Raw genomic sequence first — 20,524 nt, 5'->3', positions numbered from 1 at the left:
GCTAGACTTGGTGGGCGAAGAACTTGAAGATCCGTTATATTCCATCGTTTGTAATGAACAGTTTTCAATGCAATGGTGCATGTGTAATGGCAGCATCGATAAGGCTGGAGCCGGGACTGCCACTAGTTCAAGGCCAGTCAGCGATACCTTACAGCACCCAGGCCCAAGGAACTAAGGCAGCCAACAAAAAACAAACAAACCAACCATACCAAACACGTCACCACCACCAAAAACAACCCCTCCCCCACAAAATAATAAGGACGGTTTGTAAATGAGCTCTCCATACCCCAGGCTGTGTGTGCCTTTGCAGGGTCTCTACAATCCTGTTTTACAAGCTGTTCTACAACCATAAGGTGGTTCGTGCCTGTAATCCCAAGACTCAGACAGTGGAGACAGAAGGGTTCCTGTGGATTTAGGGCCAGCCTCAGCTACATACAGAGACACCTTGACTCAAGAAAACTGAAAACCAATCAACCAACCTACCAATTATTGGGGACATATCTCAGTGGTACAGTCCTTGTTTAGTACACCTGAGGCCCTGGGTTCAATCCACACCACTGCCAAAAAGAAAACAAGTGTGTGTGTGTATACTCAGCATGTAAGCATATATATATGTATATATATATATATATATAAAATATCCAGGGATGCCCACTCCTGCCAGTTGTCGTGTGACCTCTTCATGTGTATTGTAACCGGTTCATGCATGCACACCCACATATAACCACATATATGCACATATAAACATAACTAGCTCTACCATAGAAACAAAGATCTCAACCAAAGCTTGATTTTCATCCTTTTCCACTAGGTTTCTTCTCCCATCACTGGGCACAGCTGTATTCTACAGTCCATGTCTGTCCACTTTTTCCACGATCAATCCACTTTTCTTAAACTAACAACCCATCAACATGTCTTTCCATCTCTAAGTCTGGCACCAACACTCTGTGTGTGTGGTGTTTTGTTGAATTCTTGCACGAGCTAGGCAAGCACTCTTGAGTTGCATCCCAGCCCCTCACGGGGTAATTGTTCTACCACTGAGCTACATCAGTGCCCCCAATGAAAGCTTTAGATAAAACTATCATGGCGCTAGCCCAGTGGTTCTTAACCTTCCCAATGATGAGACCCTTTAATACCACCTCCTGTTGTGGTGATCCCCCAACCATAGAGATTTTATTTCATTGCTACTTCATAACTGTAATTTTGCTACTGTCATAAATCATAATGTAAATAATGGGATTTTTCCCATGGTCTTTTGGGGTCCAGACCCACAAGTCTAGGACCACTGGGCTACAGGCTGGGTTAGCCATTAAGATTACATACTGTGCTGGGCAGAGGTGGCATAAGCCTTTGATCCCAGCACATGGGAAGCAGAGGCAGGTGGATCTCTGAGTTTCAACACAATCAGGGCTATACAGAGAAACCCTATCTCAAAGCAAAACAAAATAAAGAAGTGTGTACTGTAAACTGAGGACCTAAGTTTAGTTTCCAGCGCACTTGTCAGGAAGCTCATAACTGATTGTAACTCCAGGGGATGGGACGCCCTCTTTTGGCTTCCTTGGACACCTGTACTCATGTGCACAGACCCTTACACAGATACCCACGTTTGCAGAATTACATTTTTAAAAATTGTTTTTACGAAGAAGAAAAGGGACCCCTGTGTCGACTCCATCTTTTTTGCTTTGGTTTGGAGTAAAATTATATGAACTTTTTGCTTGTTTTTTTTTTTTTTTTTTGGCAAGGTCTTACGTTGCCTGGAACTCTCATACCCCTCCTCTCCTACCTGCCCCTCGTCTCCTACCTCCTAACCACCAAAGCTGCAGGAGTGCATCACCACACCTGGTGCCCTTCTTGCATGGAAAGTACTGGACACAGCAGCTAATGGCACTTCCCTGAAACAGTGGTCAAAACTGCGTGGGGGCAGGGTGGGTAGGTGGGGCAAGGAGTTACATACTGGTAGTGGAGTGGCAGGAAGGCAAGGGCAAGAAGGTGACCAACATTTACAGGCTAGTGAGTTCAAAGGCCACCCTGGCTACAGGGGCTGAGACTGTTTAAAAAACAAGGCACAGAGAGGCAGAGGCAGGCAGTTCTCTGAGTTCAAGGCCAGCCTCGGCTACATAGGCCAGCCAAGGCTAGTGAGTCTGAAAAGGAAAGGAAGAAAGAAAAAAAGAAAGGAAGGAAGGAAGAGAGAAGAAAAGAAGAAAAGAAAAAGAAAAACCCCACAACAGAATACAAGAAGGAAGAATGGAAGGTTGGGAGTGGGGGGCTGGGGGTGAGTACACAGACTTCCAAAGAAAACCGTGAAGGTTTTACATATTGAGTTCATCAGTCTTGAGGGGACGTCATTCTTAAATCTGCTTTTGAATTTCTTAAAAACACTTTCAGACGCAATAATTTGTAACCAAGGCTGCCCTTGAACTCCCGACCCTTCTGTCTCTACATCCCAAGTGCTGGGATTATAACACGCACCACCTTCAACTTTCTCTGATTTATATTTTGAGACCATGTCTCATTCAGGTAGCCCAGGCTACTCTAGAAACTGTTCCTAAGGGCTGGAGTGCAGATTGTACTTCTCTTGGCATGTTCATTTGCTCGGTTGGAGACGGTTTTACTCTGTATCCCGGCTGGCTTTGAATAACTGATCCTCCTGCCTCTACTTCTCACCCTACCAGAAATTCTTACAGCCTAAAGAACCGCACGCTGTTCGGGGACAATTCTGGATTTGACTCTGTTCCGTCTAACCCGGGCGAGCTCCCTGGAAGAAGCGGGACTTGGCCAGGAGAGGGCGGGGAGCGGGGGAAGTGGGGGGACTCCCCCCACACCAAGCCTCAGGTTGCACAGGCACCCCGTCACGTGACGGGTTGTGGAGGGGGCTCCCGGGTCACGTGCCTGGGGGAAAACCTTGCATTAGGTTGCGGGCTGCAGTGGAGAGCGGTGGGAGGCGGGGGTCGCGGCGGGTCGCAGTCCAAGAGCGAGGTGGCAGTGGGAGCCGCGGCCGGCCGCGGTGGCGTTGGAGGGGGCGGCCCCGCGTCCGTGTCACGTGGTACAAGGCGGGCAGCCATCTTGCTACAAACACAAACAGAGAGGAGCGGCCGCCGCGGGAGCGCCAGCGCCCCCCCAGTCCCCCCCTTGCCGCCGCCGTCCCGGCCCGCCGCGCGCCACCCGCCCGTCACCGCCACCACCGCGCCCGGGTCACCAACGCCCCGGGGGACCGGGAACCTCGCGCCCCCGGTAAGCTCTGCGAGCACCGGAACAGGCCCGCCCCCGACGCCAGCGGCGGCCGCCCGGGAGCCTTTGCGGGCAGAAGCCGGAGCCACCGCGCGCGGGCCCTCCTCCTTATACACCTCGGTTGCCGGCGCGCCAGCCCTCCCTCCGACCCGACCCTCCCCTCCCTCTCTGGAGCGGCCCCGCGGCCTCGGCTCGGGTCTCGTCGTCTCTGGTGGGGGTTGGGGGAGGCCCCTGCTTGCCCCACTCTGTTCCTCGGGGCGGGAGGACGGGGAGGGAGAGGGGGGACGGTGGCGGTCCGCGCGCGCCCCGCGCACCTGGCGCCCCTCCCTGAAGGGCACGGCGTCCTCCGGGCCCGTGCTTTCCCGCACCCCCCGCGCTCAGTCCGAAGTAACGGTCGCGTCTCTGGGGTCCCCTGCAAGCTGCCCGAAATGTCCCGCTCGGGCCCGGCCTCTCTGCTGTGTGGCGTGTGCGCACCCCGACCTCCCCTTTTGGCGGTGTCCCCTCTTTCTCCCCACCCCCACCCCGCTACGTGCCAAGCACGATTCTGGTCGCCGAACCGGGGCCTGGCGGGGGCTTGCAGGTCCAAGCGGTCCACCACTTTAGCCAACATGGTAGCTTTATTCTGCCCGAGCACCTCTTCTTGGGTCTTCACCTTCGGTTTCTTGCGTTTTAAGCGGCCACCTAAGTGCTTGGTCATCGATGTCCCTTTTCCCTCCTCAGTTGTCCGGCCGCGTGAGACACCTGTCTGTGTCTGAACTGGGGCTCTTGGGCATCCCTGACCAGGGCTCCTAGTCCATATGTCCCAGCTAATTGGGACAGCTGCAGGTCACTGCCTCTCACAGTTTGTCTAGAATTCTTGTTAATTTTTCAAGATGAAAGACCCTCTGTGTCCCCTCTTAGACCTAATAGTTACTACAGTTCCCAAGCAGCTTGCAGTGGTGAGCCTGGGAGATGCTAAATAAATAGTTGGTGGCCAAATCTCTCCTCCACCCACCCTTCATTCTCCTCCCGACTCCCTGCTCAAAACGCTCCCCTTCAGGAAAAGCCCAATCCCAGCAGTCACCGACCCTCTAAGCTGGCAAACCACTTTTCTATCCAAATCCCCAACTCTTCTAGGACCAGTGTCTGGTTGGCTGTAGCACCTACCCATTCCACTGCTCCCCTGCATACCCAGGCGAGCCACCCTCCAGCCCAGCTCAACTTTTATTTCATAGTTGTACATCAGTATCCCAAGTTTGGGGAGAATTTGAGGAAGAACTTGGCTTATCTTTCGTCTCCATTGATTGGGGATCCTGGGGGGGTGGGTGTGAGGGGCGGCTTGAATCCCACATGAGGATTCTAGTAAACTTTTATGGTATGTTGTTCACCCTTATTGACTGGCTTTGTCAGCTAGTGGATGCAAATTAGTGGTTTGTAGGGATAATGAGTAAGGGATCTCAAGTTTACCCTAGCCTTTGACCTCTGTTTTGGCATTGAGATAGCCCCAACGGTGAGATGGCCCAGCCAGACAAGGTACTTGGTTTGCAAGCCTGTTGACCAAGAACACACTTCAGGGTGGGAATAGAAAACAGACTCCACAGAGTTGCCCTCTGACCCTGCATGTGCCCCCCTCAGCACCATACAATTACAGTAAAGAGAAGATGAAAAACAGCTCAGCTTTAGCAGAGAGGGTGACCCCAAAGTTTGAAAAAAGGACTCTGGTGGTTAAAGCACTTCAGGAAGCATGAGGGACAGAATTTGAATCTCTAGAGCCACACAAGTGTTAGGTCACCACAGAGCCATCCCAGGAAGACAGGGAATCCCTCTTACAGGAGGGTTAGCTAGACCAGCCAATGGTATATCCCGCCTCCATAAATAAGGTGAGAAGCAACTGAAGACACTCGGCATCCACCTCAGGCCTCTGCATTCGTGCATATATGTGTGTGCATGTGAATCCACATACATACATGCACATCATACACACAAAACATAAAAGTTCTGAGAAAAGTCTTGGCTTGCAAGCCATGCCTACCCAAACATTGAGAAAGCAGAGGGCTGCTGTGTGTCTGAGGCCAGCCTCGGGTACAGCAGGAGATGCACAAACCCCAGCCCCAAGGCCTAAGAAGGAATCAGAAACAACTTGAGACTCAACATAGGAAGCCTGAACACTCAGGGTAACTCCTGCTGCCTTACACGTCTCTCCCGTCTTGGGTGGTGTCGAGGGTGTCAGGGTGCCCCGTCAGGGGAGCTGTAACTTTATTTTTTATGTACTGGAGTCCCCGGCTGGGCAAACTGGCAGAAGGGATCAAATGAAGGTAAGGCGTGAAAATACTTTGAAAACTGTGAAGTTGGTTCATAGTTGCCAGGCGCTGAGCTCGTCAGTGTGGCTCTGAGTTGAGCAGGGGTAGCTGCTGCCCCACAGCTGATGGGGGCCTGTAACCCTTCCTCCTGCCACTACACATGGAGAATATTTATATATGTGCATATGTCTGTATAAATGTACACACGTGTGTATCTGCTCGAGTTTGGGGCATTTGGGGTGTTGGCTCTGTTAACCATGGTACAGGAAGTCGCCAAGTTACATTGCTTTAGGTTGGAACAAAGTTTGGGAGGACAGAGCAAGGAGGTGTTGCCCCTAATTGTGGCCAGCTTGTGCTTGGAGTTCTGAGCACCACAGCAGCAGCCCAGGGCCCTCTAAGGAGGCTGCCAGCTCCCAGGTCCAGCCTGTGCCTCCAGTAGGGGTCAGTCTTTGAGTAGCAAGGGAACTCAGGTCCTAGGGAAGTTGAGGGGTAGGCTGAGGGGGAGAGGGGGTCTTGCAAAGCAGAGAGAAAGGCTGAGATACAAACTAGGGTTGGCCTGGAAGGGAAAGACTGGTACTTAGCCTAGGTAGTCAGTAAAAGGGGGTGTGGAGGCTGCGGCCCCCAACCCTGCTGCTGCCCATGGGTTTTCTTCATTGAGCCTCAGATGCTTAGCTTTGAGGAGCTGGGATGGGCAAACTTCGGCTTTGATTTTTTTTTCCCCCTCATTTTTAAATGACAGTGTGTGTGTACACAGGCACGTCCCATGATGTTTGGTGGGGGGACACAGGTTGGAGGAGTTGGTTCTCTCCTTCCACAGTGTGGGTCCTAAGGATCAAACTCAGGTCATTAGGCTTGGCCACAAGCATCCTTATCAGCTGAACCATTTCACCAGGATGATGCTGTGGGGTTTTTAATCTATTCTTTTCCCCAGGACTTCCTTTCTGGCAGGACTTTGACTTTTCTCACGGGACAGTGTGAGAGGGAACCCTTTCCTTGCTGCTGAGCCATGGGAGCTCGCGCATGGCTTCTCTACTTTGAGCACTGCAGTGTCTCCCCCTGGGCTTGTAGGTAGCGGGAGTTTCTCAGTTTTGTCACCATGGGCATCTCAGTTCACTGTCTGCACCTGGCCACATGCCTGCCGACAGGCGCTGCCCCTACTACCTGCCTCATTCAAAGTGCTGGGGACAGAGCCCAAGGCCTGTGCACACCAGGCAAGCACTCTTCAACTGAGCCAACCATGTGTATGCTTTGTGTGGGGCTGTCCTGTGGCTTGTGAGCTAGCCCACAGCATCCCTGGTCTCTGCCTGCTCCAAGCCAATAGCATCCTAACACTCAGCCAGATCTCTCGGCCGCCATTGTCCATACTCCTCAGGGAGCAGGGAGCATTATCCTCAGCCAAGAGCCCTTGGCTTCAGGCAGCCCACAGGTCAGAGATCTACTTGTGGCATGGGAGGAAACCACACAGTGGACTGCCTGCTGCTTTCTGGGTCCCTTCAGTGTGAGGAAGAAGCCCAGTGCTACCCAGGTCCTGGCATTGGGCCTTTTCTCTGGCTGGTTTGTAGCCTGGGAGCTTCCCCACATTCCCTTGGGCCTTGTCCTGCCTCTGCAGTGGCTCCATGTTGGGGCTGCCTACGCTTCTTTCCCCTTTTCTTTTTGTAAATTAAGGGTGTCATCACTGTCATCATTCTGTCCACCACTACCCCACCCCTGCTTAGTGCATTGGGGGGCAGACATACGCCATGGCATGCATGTGGAGGTCTCAGGATAAGTGGGTTCTCTCCCTCCACCATGTGGATTCTAAGGGATCAAATCCAGGAGGTCAGGCTTGGCACCAAGTGTCCTCACCAGGCTGAGCCGTGTTGCCAACCCACCTTCCTTACTCTTTCCAACCAGGGCAGCTTCATGAAGGAGGGTACCCAAAGGTGAGGGTGGGACACCCCATTGATGGGTCCTACCGGGCAGTCTTTCCACATGGTCAGTGTCTGGTCCACTGGAAGAAATTAACTGAGAAGGTTCCAGATTGTCCCTTTGGAGGTTTGAGGGGCATGTGGGTTCTTTGTTTGGGATAGGGAAAGTGCAAGCATGAACTGTACCCCCACAGTGGCTTTTCCCCTAAAGTGTTGACATACTCACAAGTGCAGGTAACTGTGTAAAGACCACAGGTTGGTGTGATTTCTCTTTTGGTGTCTAACTTGCTGCCTTTTTAAATCTGTGTGAGTGCGCGCACGTGTGCATATGGTGGTCAGAGGTCAACCTTGGATGTTAGCCCTTCTACCTTGTTTGATTGAGATGGGGTTTCTTGAAGGTTTCATTCATCTGATTGACTGGTCCATGAGCTCCTAGGGAACCTCCTGTCCCTGTCTCCCCTCTTCCTGTAGAAACACTGCCTGTCTTTACCTGGGGTCTGGGGATCTGAACTCTGGTCCTCACGGTTGTGCAGCATGTACTTTAGCCACTGAGCCATCTTCAGCCATCCACTTAAGCGTCCCCAGGATGCTCCTCTCTGCCTCCCTGGTGCTAGGGTTATAAGCAGGAAGGCTTGGCTTCTACCCGTGTTGGGGCTTGAACTCGGGTCCTTCTGTTTGTGCAGCAAGCACTTTTCTGACTGAGCCATCTACCCTGCCCTACAAAACTTTTTGTTGTGGTGGGGTTTTGTTGTTGTTGTTTTTTAAAATAAATGCTGAGAGTTGAAGCCCAGGGCTTGCACATGCTAAGTAAGCTTTGTTAAGTGATTGTTGGTGTGATGGCTCAGTGGTTAGGTGCATGTCATACTCCTGCGACTTCCTACTCCCATGCCAGGGACTCACAGCCACCCGTAACCCTAGCTCCAGGGGGTCCGACACACATCGTCATCAATGACCGCCACCTCCAAACGCATATATGTAATAAAGCTAAAATGGTCAGTGAAAGCCAGGCATGGTAATGCATGCCCATAATCCCAGCATGCAGGAGGCTGAGGCAGAAGGATTCTCTAGAAACAAGAAGTAAAATCTACCACTTTAGGCATTAAAATCTTTTTGATATTTCCTTTTTTAAAAAATAAAAGTGCCTTGGTGTTTTACCTGCATCTATGTCTGTGTGAGGGAGTTGGATTCCCTGGAACTGGAGTTACTGGACATTTGTGAGCTGCCATGTGGGTACTGGGAATTGAACCCGGATCCTCTGGAGGAGTAGCTAGTGCTCTTAACCACTGAGGCCTCTCTCCAGCCCCACTTTAGTCATTGTTTAGGTGTGTGGTTCTGTCATGTTAATACATCTGTAGTGTTACACAGCTAGTGCTGCGTGCGTGCGTGTGCGTGTGTGTGTGTGTGTGTGTGTGTGTGTGTGGCCACACCCTTCTGGGCCCAGCTCAAAGCTAGACCCAGTCAGTGTTTGCAGGCAGCCCCATCCTCCTCAACTCCAGGTCTTTGACTCTGCCGTGTCCCAACCCCCAGCTACCCTATAAGAAACATTCTACAGGGGTTTTCTTTCTTGGGGTCCAGTCCTCTGTCCCCCTCCCTCCTGCTGGGAACTGAACACAGGTCGTTTAGACAAGCAGCAAGCGCTCTCATCTATTGAGCCATCTCTCCAGCCCCAGGTCCCTTTTTTTGCACAAGCCAGGGCCTTGTGCGTGCTAGACAGGTGTCTGGCTCCTGAGGGACATCTCCAGGTCCTTTAGGGTGTTTGGTTTGTTTGTCCTTGGGGCAGGGAGCTTAAACATCTGATCCTTGCACACGGCCACATGGAGTTTATGCAGTGGGAAGGTGAAACTCAGGGCTGTGTACATGCTAGGCAAGGCCCCTGGCTGCTTAGCCACTTCTCCAGCCCCAGACTTTGACTGTCCGTGCATGACTTGTTTCACTTAGAATTGTGTCCCCAAGGGCTGCCTGTCCCCAGATCCCCTCAGTGGTAGTAGGGAAATATGTGATTGTGGCGGCCTCCTGAACATAGTGCAGCTATGGGGGTCAGGGGAGGGCAGCTCTGTGCAACCTGGGCCAGTCCAGGCTCTTGTAGTTAAGACACTTACCTTGCTGTGCCTTTGGGATGCTGTGATTCTGGATTACCCCATTGTTCGCCATGGGGTCTTGGTTTAGTTACAGAGGAGACCCTCTTTCTGAGGCCCCTCTGGTGGACACTCTGTTCTTCTTTCCTCTAGACTCCTGGCATCCTGCAGCGGATGGGGACTGCAGAGGCACACTGGTCCAGCCTCCTGCTCAGCCAGTGATAAAAAAAACCCACGTACTACCCCTGGACACTGCCTGCCCTTCCTCCTCTCCTCTGCCCTTGCTGGATGAACCCCTACCTGAGAGTCTCCTACCCAGGCCCCTAGAGGAACCTTCCCGTGTTGCTGCCACTGCCGCCTCACTAGCCGCTGGAGACTGAACTTGCCTCTTCCCGTATGGTGAGGGAGCCTTCCCCCACCAGCCGCTGTCCGACCACTCTGGTGCCAACTTGACCTTTCTGTCTGAGGAGCAGTTCTAGGTGGAGGAGAAGGACTTTAGGACCTGGTTCCCATTTAGTAGATGAGCCTCGGACACTGGGGCCACACCCACCTGCTCTGAACCCGCCATGAGTGGAGTGCCCGGGACTGGGAGTCCTGTCTTCTCTCATTTGTTTTGTGTTTTGTCTGGTTTGGGCTGAGACCCAGTCCCCTGAGATAGATGCGTTAGGGAAGTCAGCTTGTTCCAAGACTTGTCACACTGCTCTGCAGAATGTACCATTCCTCTCCAGGACATAGGCGGCCCCAGTGCCTTCCTGTTTTATTTTTTGAGACGGGGTCTGATATAGCCCAGGCTGGCCCTGAACTCGTATGTAGCCAGAAACAACCTTAAATTTCTGAACCTTATTCCCCTATCTCCCAAGTGTTTGGGATCAAAGGTGGGTGCTACATTCCGTGTCGGTGTGGTGCTGGAGACTGAGTCTAGGGCTCGGGTTTGATGAGTAAGTGTCTCCCCAGCAGCCGAGCTATATCCCCGTCCACTTACTGTTTCTGAAACAAGGTCCTACTCTGTGTTGTTCCAGGTTGGCCATGAACTTGCAATCCTCCTGCCTCTGCCTCCTGAGTGCTGGGATTGCGAACATGGGCATTATAAAACAGGCGTTAAGTGCCTGTTTTGTGCTGAAAGTCCTCACTGTATTCTGGGCACAGGGTTACCTCAGCCAGCCCATGCGAGCACTACTGACCAGTGACCACCTTGTACCTCTCTCTGGAGGTCACCGTACTCAGCAGCTGTGGGCCAGAGGTTGGGAGGCCGTCTGACTCACTGGCATAACCACCCTCCTCCTCTTCTTCTCCCTAAGGATCTTTCCCAGATGTGAAGGTTTCTCCCAGGCACTTCTGAGGCTAGAGCTAGTTGCTTGGGGATTCTAGTTCCCCCAGCCCAGGCCCTGCTAGACAAGAGCCTTGTTTCACGGACAGGACTGTCAGGTGAGTGCTGGGCCACCAGAGGGCGTCCCACTGAGCTTCCTTGTTCCCTCACTTCTCTGACTCAGCTTTGCTTAACTCATGGTGTGAGTGAGTTCAATGCCAAAATGGCTCACCATCTAGATGGAGGGCTGTCACTGGCCCAGCAAAGTGCTGGCACCATGACTGATCTGCAACAGCTTACTCGTGACCCTGTCTGTGGTCCTACAGGTATTTGGACAGTACACGCCTGGTCCTCTCTCCTCCATTCATCCTTGACCTGTGAGAAGCATCCCATCTCCACAATGGCAGCGGAGACACTCAACTTTGGGCCTGAGTGGTGGGTCGCTTAAGCTCCAGCCCATGGGAAAAGCTGGTGTAGGGGGGAAGGACCACGTGATCTTTGTCTCCCCTTTTCCTTTCTGTGCCTGCTTTAGGCTGAGAGCCCTTTCCAGCGGTGGCAGCGTGGCCTCTCCACCCCCATCCCCTGCCATGCCCAAGTACAAGCTGGCAGATTACCGCTATGGGCGAGAGGAGATGCTGGCCCTCTATGTCAAGGAGAACAAGGTGAGGTCTGGGGATCGAGCGCAGTTCCCCCGCCCAGTGGCCTTATCTGAGAGTCGCCTCTGAGGGGCTGATGATTTGGGCCTCCTGCCCCATCCCAGGTTCCCGAGGAACTACAGGACAAGGAGTTTGCTGCAGTGTTACAGGAGGAGCCGCTGCAGCCCCTGGCTCTGGAGCCTCTCACTGAGGATGAGCAGGTGGAGCTGGGCCGAGGCTGGAGGAGCGAGGGGCTGGGCTTGGGAAGATGGGGCTGACTGCGATGGGTCCTCACTGCCATTCCTGGCTCCCTCCTCAGAGAAACTTCTCCCTGTCGGTGAACAGTGTGGCTGTGCTGAGGCTGATGGGAAAAGGGGCTGGGCCCCCTTTGGCTGCCACCTCCCGTGGCAGGGGCAGCACTCGGAGCCGAGGTAGAGGGTGAATCCTCATGTGCTTTAGGGGAGGAGGTGGCCAGAGTCACAGTGGGCGATACTAAGAATATAGAGGGACACTTGTGGGTTCCAAACCCACTGTGAACCCTCTTCCTTCAGGGCGAGGCCGTGGTGACAGCTGCTTTTACCAAAGAAGCATTGAGGAAGGCGATGGGGCCTTTGGACGCAATCCTCGGGAGATCCAGCGAAGCCAGAGCTGGGACGACAGGTGGGGATGGCAAGATGGAGGAAGACAGGCAGAACAAAGGGTACTAGAGGAGTGACTAGAGGGCCTAGAGACGTCCACCAGGCCAGCCCTGATTAGAGCCTCTGGGTCTTGTTTACCTTTTTTTAAAGATATATTTATTATATACACTGTCGCTGTCCTCAGACACACCAGAAGAGGGCATCAGATCCCATTACAGATGGTTGTGAGCCACCATGTGGTTGCTGGGATTTGAACTCAGGACCTCTGGAAGAGCACTTAACCACTGAGCCATCTCTCCAACCTCCCTGCCTACCCTTTTCATTCTGGTTGTTTGGAGCCCGATTGTTTTCTCTCTAGCCTAACAGCCCCTAGTCCCCTCAGGAGGGGATGATGATGTGTGTGTTTTGACCAGCGCCTTTCTTCCACAGAGGTGAGAGGCGGTTTGAGAAGTCTGCAAGGAGGGATGGAGGTATGAGAGTACTGGATGTGGTGGCCAGTAGGGTAGGGAGGCAGCCGAGATGGGGTTCCCAGGTAGAGTGTGGGAGAGAGACTGGAGTAAGCTATCTTGAGGCTCTTCCGTATTTACTGTTTGTCTCCCCTGTGCCAGTACGATCTGGCTTTGAGGAGGGAGGGGCTGGCCCGAGGAAGGAGCATGCGCGCTCAGACAGTGAGAATTGGCGCTCACTTCGAGAGGAGCAAGAGGATGATAGCAGCTGGAGACTTGGGGCAGGACCCCGGCGAGATGGTGATCGCTGGCGTTCCACCAGTCCTGGTAAGATGGGAGCAAGGTGGGGTTCAGGATATCTTGGTGATACTGGGGAAGAGGTGGCCCTGCACGGGAGGAATGAGAAAATTCCAGAGGAAGCCATGCTAGTTGGGAAGGCCTGGTGAGCCAGAGAAGGTGGGTCTTGATATGGCTGAACACTGGAGCTTTTCCCCCCTTTTCTAACTTTCTTTCAGACGGTGGTCCCCGCTCTGCTGGCTGGCGGGAGCATGGAGAGCGGAGGCGCAAGTTTGATTTTGATTTGCGAGGGGAACGCGGAGGTTGTGGTGAAGAAGATGGGCGAGTTGGGGGAGGCAACTCACACCTCCGAAGATGCCGGGGGCTGGATGGCTTTGAAGATGACAAGGATGGGCTCCCAGAGTGGTGCCTGGATGATGAGGATGAGGAGATGGGTACTTTTGATGCTTCTGGAGCCTTCCTGCCTCTTAAGGTACTGTCTTGGACCAGTTGGGGTTGGCAGAAGCTGTCCTCCAGCCACCCTCCCACTATGTCCACTCTGCCCTTTCCCACACAGAAGGGCCCCAAGGAACCTATTCCAGAGGAGCAAGAGCTTGATTTCCAGGGCCTGGAGGAAGAGGAAGAGGAACCATCAGATGGGGTGGATGAAGAGGGGCCTGAGGCCGGTGAGCCTTTAGAGCGTTGCAGGAATGAGCTCTGAGAATCTTGGGTTCGGGCAGGTTGGCAGAGAGATCTGTTACCAACCTGGCTACTGACTGCCCACCTGTCTGTCTGTAAGGTCAGGCCACTTAGAAGGGTTAAGGCAGGAGCAGTGAGACAGCTTGGCATGTAAAAGGGCTTGCCGCCAAGCCATGATCTGAGTTCAATCCCTGGAACCCACATGATCATAAGGGAGAAGAACCAAGTTGTCCTCTAACCTGCAGCACATGTCACATGTGCTGTGTGTGCCGGGGGTGGGAGGTGTTGGGGGTCTTAGGGTCCGGTGTAGGAGAGCAACCTTTGTCAGGTGCCCACAGAGCCCCTCCTTACATGTGGTTCCTCCCATCTCTCACAGCAGAGCCGGGAGTCAGTGTGTTTAATGAAGGCGGGTGTGTGGTTCTCGAGTCTGTGCTCATGCTCAGTTAGGGTGTTGACCAGGGTTAGAAGGATAGACTTACTGTCCAAGGCCATGGAGCCATGCACATGCTGACTCGTGTCCCCTGCGGTTTTACTCTGCCTGTGTATGTGGGCAGGTCAGGGGACACCGTGGGCATAGGTCCTTGCCTTTCACCTTGTTTAAGGTAGGGTCTGTGGGGGGTTTTGTCTGTTTGTTGTTTTGTTTGTTTGTTTGTTTTTTTGCTGAAGTAGGCTTACAAACTTGTGGCAGATCTCCGTCTCTTCCATGTTTCCATAGGAGAACTGGGATTACAGAGACATGGTAGCTAGCACATGGGGCTTTTATATGGGTTCTTGGGATTTCACCCAAGGTCCTTATGCCTGGGAAGCAAGCACTTTTATGCATCCAGCCAGCTCCGTGGCCCCAGCTCTTTTGCATCTGCGTTCTAGTAATCATCTGTTTCTTCCAGGAGGGAAGGAAGTGACCCCATTGCCTCCTTCAGAGAAGTCGAGCTCCCCATCCTCACTGCCTGCCTTGGGCCCTCTCTGGACAGCGAATGAAGATGGTGAGGCAGTGGAGAAAGAGCTGCCCCCGGCTGAAGGTAGGCTGGCCTGAGCTGTGCAGAAGGGAGTGACAGGGCGTGGCTGGTGAAGGGCAGTAGTAGCAACCGCCTGTTTTCCTAGAAGCTACAGGAGCCATCTTGTCCCTTCTCCACCCCTCCCTGCTTTCCCATTTCTTCCCAGGAGACGAGATGAGGGGACTGCCTCTAAGTCCAAGAATCAGTTCCCCTCCTGCAGGCCCGCCTGCAGACCTAGAAGATGAAGAAGGCTTGAAGCACTTGCAACAGGTTTGGGGGTGCCTGTGCATGCTCGGGGCCTCCCCTCCAGGGTTGCAGAGCACTTTGTCTTATGTGTCCCAGATTTCTTTGACAGGGTTTCTGGCCTGCCCTCAAGCCCAGCCTCCTGAGGCGGCTCAGACTTGCCTTTCTTCCTGGACTTATAGGAGGCAGAGAAGCTGGTGGCCTCCCTGCAGGACAGCTCCCTGGAGGAGGAGCAGTTCACTGCTGCCATGCAGACCCAGGGCCTACGCCACTCCACAGCCGCCACTGCCCTTCCCCTCAGCCATGGCGCTGCCCGAAAGTGGTTCTACAAGGACCCACAGGGAGAGATCCAAGGTAGCATCGGGTAGCAGACTGCTGGGACTCTCTGGTGCTCAGGCAGATCTCAGCGTGCCCTCTGACCATGCCGCGGCCACCTCCTAACCCTCTTGACGCCCTTGTTCCAGGCCCTTTCACAACCCAGGAGATGGCTGAGTGGTTCCAGGCTGGCTACTTCTCCATGTCCCTCTTAGTGAAGAGGGGCTGCGATGAGGGTTTCCAGCCTCTGGGAGAGGTGATCAAGATGTGGGGCCGTGTGCCCTTTGCCCCAGGGCCCTCGCCACCCCCGCTGCTGGTGAGCACTGTCTGCCTGGCAGGCTGCAGGGAAGGCCAGTGGGGGCAGCAGCAGGACCGCAGGCTTCCCCACCACCTTGCTTGCTGGGCATGCTCCTGCTGGGCTCCCTCACAGGCATGCTCTGGCCTCCCACAGGGGAACATGGATCAGGAGCGGCTGAAGAAGCAGCAGGAGCTGGCTGCGGCAGCCCTGTACCAGCAGCTGCAGCACCAGCACTTTCTGCAGCTGGTTGGCAGGTATGGGGAGCCAGGGGCTTGCTGTGGACAAGGCAGTGGCCCTGTGGGGTCCACTGTCTGAGCCCAGTATGTCTGTAGCCGCCAGCTCCCGCAGTGTGCGACACTCCGGGAAAAGGCAGCTATGGGGGACCTGACGCCGCCGCAGCAGCAGCTCACTACGTTCCTGCAGCAGCTCCAGGCTCTCAAAACCCCCAGGTCTGTCACAGTCCCAGCCCGTGTCTGAAGTGGTGTGTGTAAGAGTGTAAATGCGTGTGCTGGTATGAGGTAGAGGAGGGCAGGCCACAAGAGAACGGTATCCTGAGGACCAGTGGTTTGTTTCTCAGAGGTGGGGACCAGAACCTGCTCCCGACAATGAGCCGGTCCTTGTCGGTGCCAGATTCAGGCCCCCTCTGGGACTTACATACCTCAGCTTCATCACAGTCAGGTGAGTGGCCACCCTGCCCCAGTCCACCTCTTGTTCCCTTGTCTCCTCAAGTCTTTGCTGCTGCCCCCACTCTTGTCTGGCCTGCCCCACAGTGGCCCAGCCTCAGACACCCAGAGGGGCAGTGCCCACGCGCGCACAAGCTGCTGCAAAGGGCAGGAAGTCAGGGGGCTCTAAAATGGGACCCTGGACACCTAGGCAGGGAGGCTCATTTGGGGGCAGCTTCCTATCTGGGTGGGCCTGCTGGGCCTGGGTCTCTGCAGTTGCCCTTTCTTTCCTGCCTGCCACAGGTGGTGAGGCCAGTCTTTGGGACATACCAATTAACTCTTCGACTCAGGGTCCAATTCTAGAACAACTCCAGCTGCAACACAAAGTAAGTAGTAGCAGGCTGACCTGGCAAAGGCTGGCTGAGGCAGGGGCAGCCTCCCTGTTGCTTACGTCCCTGTCACCTCAGTTTCAAGAACGCAGAGAAGTGGAGCTCAGGGTGAAGCGGGAGGAGGAGGAGCGCAAACGCCGGGAGGAGAAGCGTCGCCAGCAGCAGCAGCAGGAGGAGCAGAAGCGGCGTCAGGAGGAGGAGGAGCTCTTTCGACGCAAGCAGGTTCAAGTCCTACCTGTCTCCTGGGCCTAGGCTGGGGCTGGAGCCAGTGGGCCACCCTCACCCACTGTCCCCACGCAGGTGCGGCAGCAGGAACTGTTGCTGAAGCTGCTACAGCAGCAGCAGGCGACGAATGTCCCTGTGCCCCCTGCACCCAGCTCCCCACCCCCACTCTGGGCTGGCCTAGCCAAGCAGGGCCTGTCCATGAAGACTCTGCTGGAGCTGCAGATGGAAAGTGAGCGCCAACTGCACAAGCAGCCGGCACCACGGGAGCCTCTGCGGGCCCAGGCCCCCAACCACCGAGTGGTGAGCACCTGCCCCAGGGAGCCCCTCTGCTGCAGCTCCAGGAGCACTGTGGTTGGGGGGAGGTGTCCCTGAGCTCAGACGCCTAGAGCTGAAGACCTCTTCCTTCCTTTCATTATTGGAAGGATGGCCCCTCTCCTAGTCTTCACCTCATCCCTCCCATTAGCCCCCAAATGAGCCTCCCTGCCTAGGTGTCCAGGGTCCCATTTTAGAGCCCCCTGACTTCCTGCCGTTTACAGCAACTTGGGGGCTTGGGCACTGCCCCTCTGAACCAGTGGGTGTCTGAGGCTGGGCCACTGTGGGGCGGGCCAGACAAGAGTGGGGGCAGCAGCAGTGGCAACCTGGGACTCTGGGAAGACACTCTCAAGAGTGGCGGGAGCCTGGCCCGAAGCCTGGGCCTAAAGAACAGTCGGAGCAGCCCGTCTCTCAGGTTGGTGAGACACCTGCTTAGCCCAGTTTGTCGGGGAATAAGGGATGCTAAGGTCTGGGCTCATCTGTGGCCTCCAATTCCCCACCTGCCTCAGTGACTCCTACAGCCACCTGTCAGGTCGACCTGTTCGCAAAAAGACCGAAGAGGAAGAGAAGTTGCTGAAGCTGCTACAGGGCATCCCTCGGCCCCAGGATGGCTTCACCCAATGGTGTGAGCAGATGCTGCACACTCTGAGCACCACAAGCAGCCTGGATGGTATGAGGTGCTCCTTGGCGGCCATGTTGGCACTAGGGACTCTAGACCTGTCCAGTACGCCTGACTGTCCCTTCTCCATAGTTCCCATGGCTGTAGCGATCCTCAAGGAGGTGGAGTCCCCTTATGATGTCCATGATTATATTCGTTCCTGCCTGGGGGACACGCTGGAAGCCAAAGAATTTGCCAAACAATTCCTGGAGCGGAGGGCCAAGCAGAAAGCCAGCCAACAGCGGCAGCAGCAACAGCAGCAGCAGCAGCAGCAGCAACAGCAGCAGCAGGTAGAGTCTCGTGGGACGTGGGAAGGCAGGACACCCCGGACTCTCCTGACTGTTCTCTCGTGCCTCAGGAGGCCTGGCTGAGCAGCAGCTCCCTACAGACAGCCTTTCAGGCCAACCACAGCACCAAACTGGGCCCTGGGGAGGGCAGCAAGGCCAAGAGGCGGGCGCTGATGCTTCACTCTGACCCCAGCATCTTGGGTAAGTGTCGGGTGGGACTGGGAAGCTGTACTTTCCCTGCACAGGTCAACAGGACCTGGTGAGCTCACCCTCACTCTCCCGGCTTCAGGGTACTCCCTGCACGGCCCTTCCGGTGAGATCGAGAGCGTGGATGACTACTGACCAGCCTGTCCCACCAGCCCCCTGGGCTCTACACTCGGGTGGCGGCAGCATAGACCTTTGGGTCTCCGGCCTGCAGGCTCCCAGCAAGGAGCAGAGGAGGAAGCAAGCGGGGCAGGGTCCCCAGCACTTGTTACAAACCACACGATGCACCTTAACTCACCCACCACGAGGCACTTTACAGATGGGGGAGGGGCTTTTTTTTCTCTTTAATTTTAAACCTTAGGAGAGACAAAAGTATCATTCAAAAGCTAGACGGTAGGCCCCTTCACCCCTTTGGGGATAATGGGTGTGACATTGGAAGGTCCACAGAGGTTTGGGGGTTCTTTTTGTTTTGTTTTGTTTTTATTTTTTATTTTTAGAAAAAAAGAAAAAATAATGAAAAAAAAGTTAGGCTGAAAGGAAAAAAAATCACACTGTTATTTTCGGCCAGTGGGTACCAGGCCCCATGGAACTGTCCTGGCTGGCTCCCCTGAGGCTGCACTTACTCTGCTGCCTGCCCCTAGAAGGTGGGTCATTGGGGTAACTGTCAGCTGGGTGCTGGCAGTCTGCACAGCGAGGCCCCTCCAGAAGCCCCACCCGCTGGACCAGCTGTGGTCCGCTTCCTGGGGCAGGTACCGTGGCAGGTGTCCTGGTCAGGGGCCATAGTCGCCCCTTGCCTCAGCTGCTTTGGGAGGAACGTTGCACAAATTGGATGAGCTGCCTCAGCTCCCTCTTCCCCAAGCCCCCTCAACAGCCCTCCCACACCGGCTGAGGGGAGCTGGGGAAAGACCTGTCAGTGCCAGCCTGTCAGGTAGGCTCTGAACTCAGGCCTGCTGAGGGGCTGCCCCCCACTGCTGCCATTCCGGGGGACAGCCGGGGTGACACTGAAAGCCCCAGCTCCCTGCCTTTGCCACATGAATGTATTCTCTGGCCCCCAAGCCTGTCTCACCCTCTCTGAGAAGGGACACAGCCCTTCCTCCAGGAGCTGGAGACCACCACCTCCTTTTATCATGGCTGAGGCCTTGCTTATGTGAGGGGAGGACCCTGAAGGAGTGGCTTGGGGCTGAACCTGTGGTGGAGGGCCTAGGTGGGAGCCCCCTGATGGGAGCCCCCTGATGTGCAGCCAGTGGTGTGGGAAGTAGACCACAGCTCTGTACCTGGACCCCTCCATTGACCAAATGGGAGAGGAGTTAGCAGCCCCTCTCCTTGATGTTTCCCATGCTGGGTGTAAGGCTGGAGGTTGAAAGCGCCTGTGTCCTGGGCTGGGGGCTGCCTTGCCTGTTGCTCACCGACTTCACTCCTAGTCCCCCCGCCTGGGCTTGTCTCCATCTTGTTTGGCTTTCCCCCTTTTCGTTTTAATGTACTGTGTTAGTGAGCTCTCCCATCGGCCTCATTGCTCAGAATGCAGTATTAGGGCGAGCCTGTCACTGCCTCCTCCATGAATGTATTTCTCTTTTCTGCCCTGGGGAAGTGGGGAGTGGCCCCAGGTTTCTTTCCCATCCATCCCCAGAGAGGTGACCTTCTGTTTTCCTTTCAACTTTTTTTTTTCTTTTTCCTTTTTTTTTAATTTTTTTTAAAATTTTTTTTTTTTTGCACCAAAGTGGCAACTGGGTCAGTGTTGGGGATCAGGCTGGCTCTGGGTGGAAGTCCCCTCCACCTGCTTCTCCCTGGCTTTGACAGTGTTAGCGTCTGTGAAAAGACAATATTCTCTCTAAAGCAATAAGGGGGTGATGGGCCAGGGGGAAATGTCTTGCTGCTGCTGGCCCCCCAGCTCCCCTTCCCTCTTGCCACTGTGGTGGCATTGGAGGGGTGGGAGAGACTCCTGTTGTGACTGAATGTAACCTACCCTGCCCCTGCCACAGCCAATGCAGGGGGAGGGGAACACTTGTCTCTTCCTACCCCTTCCCCCAGCTAAAGAGACTTTGAACTTGGGGGCCCATGAGCCTGGAGAGGCCTTAACCCTGTGAGGAAGTGTAGGGGGAGCCCTCTCCCACCCCATCCCCTCTGAGAGTGGTCAATGTTTACAAGCCCTGAGCCCTAACCCAGGGACTCAGACGCTCCCCACCCCATCTTAATCCTTTCCCCATCCCAGTCTTACAGGGCCCTGCTGCTCCACCCTGGCCCCCTTGGGGTTCAGGGTAGTGTAGGTATCCTGTGTATCCCAGTTTACCCTACCTCTACCCTGTGTGACTTCCCTAATACCCACTCTTGTAAATACTCCCAATAAAACTCGGTGTGTTCTCCCAGTCTACCTTGTCTGCTGGCTTTTCCATGGTACTAAACTGGGGCAAGGGCAGTTGGGTGGGGTTGTATGCACCTGGGAAATGATG

The 20,524-nt window shown here is 54.7% G+C and overlaps 1 protein-coding gene across 6 annotated transcripts; it reads left to right on the top strand.

Annotated features, from left to right (window-relative positions):
- Positions 1 to 1,719: 1,719 nt before the first annotated feature.
- On the top strand, positions 1,720 to 20,443 carry Gigyf1 (GRB10 interacting GYF protein 1). 6 transcript variants are annotated; one of them, XM_039089417.2, is made up of 27 exons: positions 1,720 to 3,231; positions 9,643 to 9,888; positions 10,788 to 10,914; positions 11,122 to 11,230; positions 11,328 to 11,457; positions 11,556 to 11,651; positions 11,750 to 11,861; positions 11,982 to 12,090; positions 12,498 to 12,538; positions 12,677 to 12,841; positions 13,030 to 13,283; positions 13,371 to 13,476; positions 14,377 to 14,508; positions 14,651 to 14,754; positions 14,910 to 15,081; positions 15,192 to 15,358; positions 15,494 to 15,594; positions 15,673 to 15,789; positions 15,918 to 16,018; positions 16,306 to 16,388; positions 16,470 to 16,613; positions 16,692 to 16,916; positions 17,153 to 17,343; positions 17,438 to 17,598; positions 17,680 to 17,876; positions 17,945 to 18,074; positions 18,163 to 20,443. In XM_039089417.2, exons 4-27 carry the CDS (start codon positions 11,196 to 11,198, stop codon positions 18,213 to 18,215), a joined length of 3,126 nt encoding a protein of 1,041 aa, XP_038945345.1. In that variant the 5' UTR covers positions 1,720 to 3,231; positions 9,643 to 9,888; positions 10,788 to 10,914; positions 11,122 to 11,195; the 3' UTR covers positions 18,216 to 20,443. The 6 variants fall into 6 exon arrangements, with proteins under 6 accessions (XP_038945345.1, XP_006249215.1, XP_063127352.1 ...); XM_006249153.4 differs by having other exon boundaries at positions 13,368 to 13,476; positions 14,654 to 14,754; XM_063271282.1 differs by having other exon boundaries at positions 13,368 to 13,476; positions 17,948 to 18,074.
- Positions 20,444 to 20,524: the final 81 nt, after the last annotated feature.

This window comes from Rattus norvegicus, chromosome 12 (genome assembly GCF_036323735.1).
Source record: "Rattus norvegicus strain BN/NHsdMcwi chromosome 12, GRCr8, whole genome shotgun sequence".
NCBI classification, from domain to species: Eukaryota; Metazoa; Chordata; class Mammalia; order Rodentia; family Muridae; genus Rattus; species Rattus norvegicus.
The sequence above is the reverse complement of the archived record's forward strand: the minus strand, read 5'-3'. Positions and strand labels throughout refer to the sequence as shown.